General features: G+C 36.4%; 1 protein-coding gene across 4 annotated transcripts in view; it reads right to left on the bottom strand.

Annotated features, from left to right (window-relative positions):
- Positions 1-3,046, bottom strand: part of LOC125035145 (protein arginine methyltransferase NDUFAF7, mitochondrial-like) — a 6,821-nt gene extending 3,775 nt beyond the window's left edge. The window contains exons 1-4 of one of the 4 annotated variants that reach the window (XM_047627342.1): positions 2,983-3,046; positions 1,636-1,721; positions 632-805; positions 410-546 (exon numbers count right to left, since the gene is read on the bottom strand). In XM_047627342.1, coding sequence (XP_047483298.1) covers positions 410-546; positions 632-805; positions 1,636-1,705 — 381 coding nt within the window. In that variant the 5' untranslated portion in view covers positions 1,706-1,721; positions 2,983-3,046. Of the gene's footprint in view, positions 1-409; positions 547-631; positions 806-1,635; positions 1,722-2,102; positions 2,361-2,524; positions 2,671-2,875; positions 2,896-2,982 lie in introns of those variants that run through there. The other 3 variants (XM_047627344.1, XM_047627343.1, XM_047627341.1) reach the window with 3 other exon arrangements.
- Between the last annotated feature and the right edge of the window lie 1,453 nt (positions 3,047-4,499).

Below are 4,499 nucleotides of genomic sequence, written 5' to 3'. Positions count from 1 at the left end.
TAAATAGAAGTCTCCCTGGACCACCAACCTCTCTAAATCAGTACTCTGGTTTCAGGTAGGAGGTCATCTCTTGATTAGAAGAAAACTCCTGTTTAACAGTATGATGTCAATGAAGTATCATCATATTCAAGAGATTAATAAGGTCTTATGACAGTCACCCTAAAATCCCTACTTTTGATGCTGAGAATATAACAAAACTGATTTTACAGGAAAGGTCTATATCAACTTAGGAAACAGATACATACACTTGTTAGCCATCTAAAACAATATTATCAAAAGAAAGGGAGAGTAAGGGGGAAAGAGAATAAGAGACAGGACAGAGATGATAAGAGAGGAGAGGGAAGGAGGAGAAAAAATGAAAGGAGAAAAAAGAGTGAGGGGAAGAGCAAAGGAGAGAAATATGACATACCTCACCAAACATCTGAGATATTTCAGGTGATGTAGTATAATCTCCCTTACTGCCAAACATATCTTGGCCAGCTGCATAATACCCACTTAATGGGTTTATGAGCCCTTCTTTCATGTAGTCATATACTGTCAATGGTCCTGAAAAGACAGACTGAATTATAAACTTATCATTCCTAATAAAAGTGTCAATAATCACACAAACTCTTCCCAAAACAAGCAATACCTGAGAATTTTATCCGTGCTTGTAACTGCTTAAGCAATGGCGTTTCTGGTGTCTTTTTAATACTGAGACTGGTCTGCTTTCCCGTTTCATCATTTTCTGAAGAAGTATCAAATCTCCTGCTTGTTGTAGATAAAGATGCATGGATGTCAACACGTACTCCTTCCTTTCTGGTTTCTGTCAACATATATGGTTTTAATATTACCATTATCCATAAAGTCTGTCTCTGTCTCTCTCTGTTGATGACTTCTTATTTTGTTTGCTACTTTCTAATCTATTCTAATATTTTCAATATTTATGCTGCTATTATTATATGATGTTATTAACAATATTAATAGTAATATAAAATAAAAAAACTATATTTCTAAAAATCACAGAAAAGGGTAAACTGGTGAGATAAGGAGGACTAGTATATTACTCCTTGGTGACTAAGCATACTAAATTAAACCTGAAGTAGACATGGCATGTAAGAACATTAAATCCCCAGTGGCAATGGATTAATATACAATTAATATAAGAATAATCCCCTCCAAAAACAGGTTCATAATAATGGCAGACTGAGAGTGATCTGGAATCCACTGAGTACTTTCTGATCATTTTCATTCAGTTTTCCACAGCCTATGGTCAATATATTAAAAAGACAAGAGATAAAAGATAAAGGAATAAAAGTTTAAAATAGTTCAAATATACTCATCCCAAGAAGAGTGAAACCAAGATGTATCATACTATTTCTATTATTAGATCAGCAACATTTGGTATATAACATACTAAGGATACAGCTAGTTTGTGAGACCCTTCAGTATATGAGGATGTGAGACTACATGTGTACATGTTGAACATCCCCAGGCATTCTCAATGCATAATGACACTTTTAGCTATAAATGTTGGTATCAACTGGTGAACATATAGACCTGACAATGTGGCAATCAGTGTTCTCAAGAGGAAGTTCACTGATCACATACTGAAGAGATGTGCAGCTGTTTACAAGTTAAAAACAAGCTACTGACCTTGCAGAGGAGACAAGAAATTCTTGCTAATATGATGAAGCCTTCTCGAAATTCTTGCTAATGTTCCCATGCCTCTCTCCAGAAATCTGAAAATATGTCTGTATTACCAAACTACAAAACAAAATTTAAAACCTACAGGTAATTCTTTATAATACAGATGCACTTGCTAGAGAGAAAGTCCCAACTTCAAATCAAATTTTTTTTCAACAATTTAAGTTGTATGACTGACTTTGCCCTGCGGGCACTTTCAAAGGGGAGGGTCAATGGGGATTCCAACCCCCACAGCCCTCAACAAATATTGTCTGCAGATTACTTTTCATACCAACAACTGCAATTTTTGTCCTCTACAAGAAAATCATCAATTTGCCCCAGCTTAATGAATCCATACTGTCAATAATAACCAACCTATAATATTCTATAGTAATAACAATAATAATGATAGCATTTGTGAACTACATACACATTACCTGACCAACTCAAACAGAGCACCCTTCTTGCCCAATCTAATTACACCTTGCATCACCTGGCACTGATGCTTCACATCCATCACACTAGAACCCTAGCTGACCTGAAGTCACTCCCTGCCTGCCTAACCTACAGCTGTTTTCCAGGAACATCAGCTCACTCTGTCATGAGCTCTGTAGTGATTTCCAGACTTATCAACTTGGGTCTCACCGACCCAGACACAGCAATTCTGGATTCAGCCAAGGCCCTGGCACAGTCCCTGCTCCCTGGCACCCCTCACCCTTGCTACCCATTCCCAAGTACAGCATCAAACTCTGCCTCATCTTACATTGTCCCTTATTAGTCCCATTACAATATTCTTTACTTCTGGTAACTTCTATTCTGTTACATTGTTTTTTTAGAAACAAACATGGAATCTACCCACTTTAGAGCCAACCTTCCAGTACATATATTCTGGCAAGACAGAGTTTCATGATCTCCTAAGAAAACTGTTAAATAATGAAACTGTCCCAGGTAAGTTCTATGTTGCCAGAATATACATAAACATATATGTGAATAATCGTTGGCCTCCAAAAACCGAAGGACGAGGCGGATTGGTTTCTGGAGAAAGCAGTTGTTAGTTCATATTCACCACTTCAAGAATTATTATTGGTGAAACATTCATATTTTTTTTAAAACAATCAATGTTTAAACTACTTTTAAAAACAACGATAAGTGAACACAAAACCGGTACAAGCACAATAGAATATCTAATTTAGGTTTTCCTTTCACATACGCTAAATTATTCAGCTTGAAGTTAGTCTACATCTATAGGCGAAATGTATCAATGGTTTCAAATTTGTTTTGATACTAATTCAATACCGGAATGAGTTAATTTCTGACCTGTAGTTTCTGCTTGTTTATATTCCGTTTTGGTCGTTTTCTAAGAGAATTTACAAATGGAAGAGAAAACGACTTTGGCGTTTTATGAATTAATTTTATGGGGGACTACTTTAATTTCATCAACCTCCATCACGACCAGTTGTAAAATAATTATCGATATTACTCATGCTATTTTAGGCCATCATTATCGCCATTATCAAATATGGTGTTTTTGCCTTGTGTTTTCGCTCGCACCAATGCTGCATTTACAACCACTCTCTTTCCCTTTCATCAATTTGGTAAGAATATGTTACTGATTATATGAATTATTGGTCCCTGTTGTTTCATATTATAATTGGGAAGAGAAAACCCCCATGGAAGTTTGATGTAACGTGATTTGATGTAACGTGATTTTTCTACACATATCGTAGTTTCTATAATAGTGAAACCGAGCCAGTCATAAAGTAATTTCCCACAAAACAAAATGAACCCTGAATATATCGTAGCTACTGTATCCCGTACATGTAAAAGTATGAGTAGAAGTGAAAAAGGAAATAATTGATAAAAACAACTATGTATTACATATATGCGTGTAAATCTTATAATTGTAACGTGCGTTTTATCTGTAAAATATGCCTTACACACTACATTATTAGATATTTTCCAGGAAAATGGTGTATGTGTGTACAATGCAATCGTTCTCAAATTTTAGCACTATCATTATCATTATCTCTTATCAAAATTATTATCATTAGTATCATTATCATTATTGTTGTTGTTATTATCATAATATTATGTAGGCTTGCTGATATTAGTATCCGTGCTATTACAATCATTACACAATTATTGAATTCATTGTCACCACTACTACCGCTACTTACTTACTTACTTACTTACTTGCTTGCTTGCTTGCTTGCTTGCTTGCTTGCTTGCTTGCTTGCTTGCTTGCTTGCTTGCTTGCTTCTCTCTCTCTCTCTCTCTCTCTCTCTCTCTCTCTCTCTCTCTCTCTCTCTCTCTCTCTCTCTCTCCCTCCCTCCCACCCTCCCTCCCTCCCTCCCTCCCTCCCTCCCTCTCTCTCTCTCTCTCTCTCTCTCTCTCTCTCTCTCTCTCTCTCTCTCTCTCTCTCTCCCTCTCTCTCTCTCTCTCTCTCTCTCTCTCTCTCTCTCTCTCTCTCTCTCTCTCTCTCTCTCTCTCTCTCTCTCTCTCTCTCTCCCTCCCTCCCTCCCTCTCTCTTTCTCTCTCTCTCTCTCTCTCTCTCTCTCTCTCTCTCTCTCTCTCTCTCTCTCTCTCTCTCTCTCTCTCTCTCTCTCTCTCTCTCTCTTCAGTAATCAGTAACCGCGCACTGAGTTCAGATTCAAATTTATCAGTGATTTTAAACATTTAAAAGGAAAGGAATACTTAGATTCAGAGCTATATCACATAATATGAGAAATGTTATCAGTGATTCATAATACTTAAAAGTTATATTACTTATCTCAAATATGAAAAGTGTAATGAATTTTTTTTTTCTTAGTTTGTTTAGTTCTTATCCTATTCTA

This window comes from Penaeus chinensis, chromosome 19 (genome assembly GCF_019202785.1).
Source record: "Penaeus chinensis breed Huanghai No. 1 chromosome 19, ASM1920278v2, whole genome shotgun sequence".
Lineage (NCBI taxonomy): Eukaryota > Metazoa > Arthropoda > Malacostraca > Decapoda > Penaeidae > Penaeus > Penaeus chinensis.
Note: the sequence above shows the minus strand (reverse complement) of the source record. Positions and strands in the feature narration are given on the sequence as shown.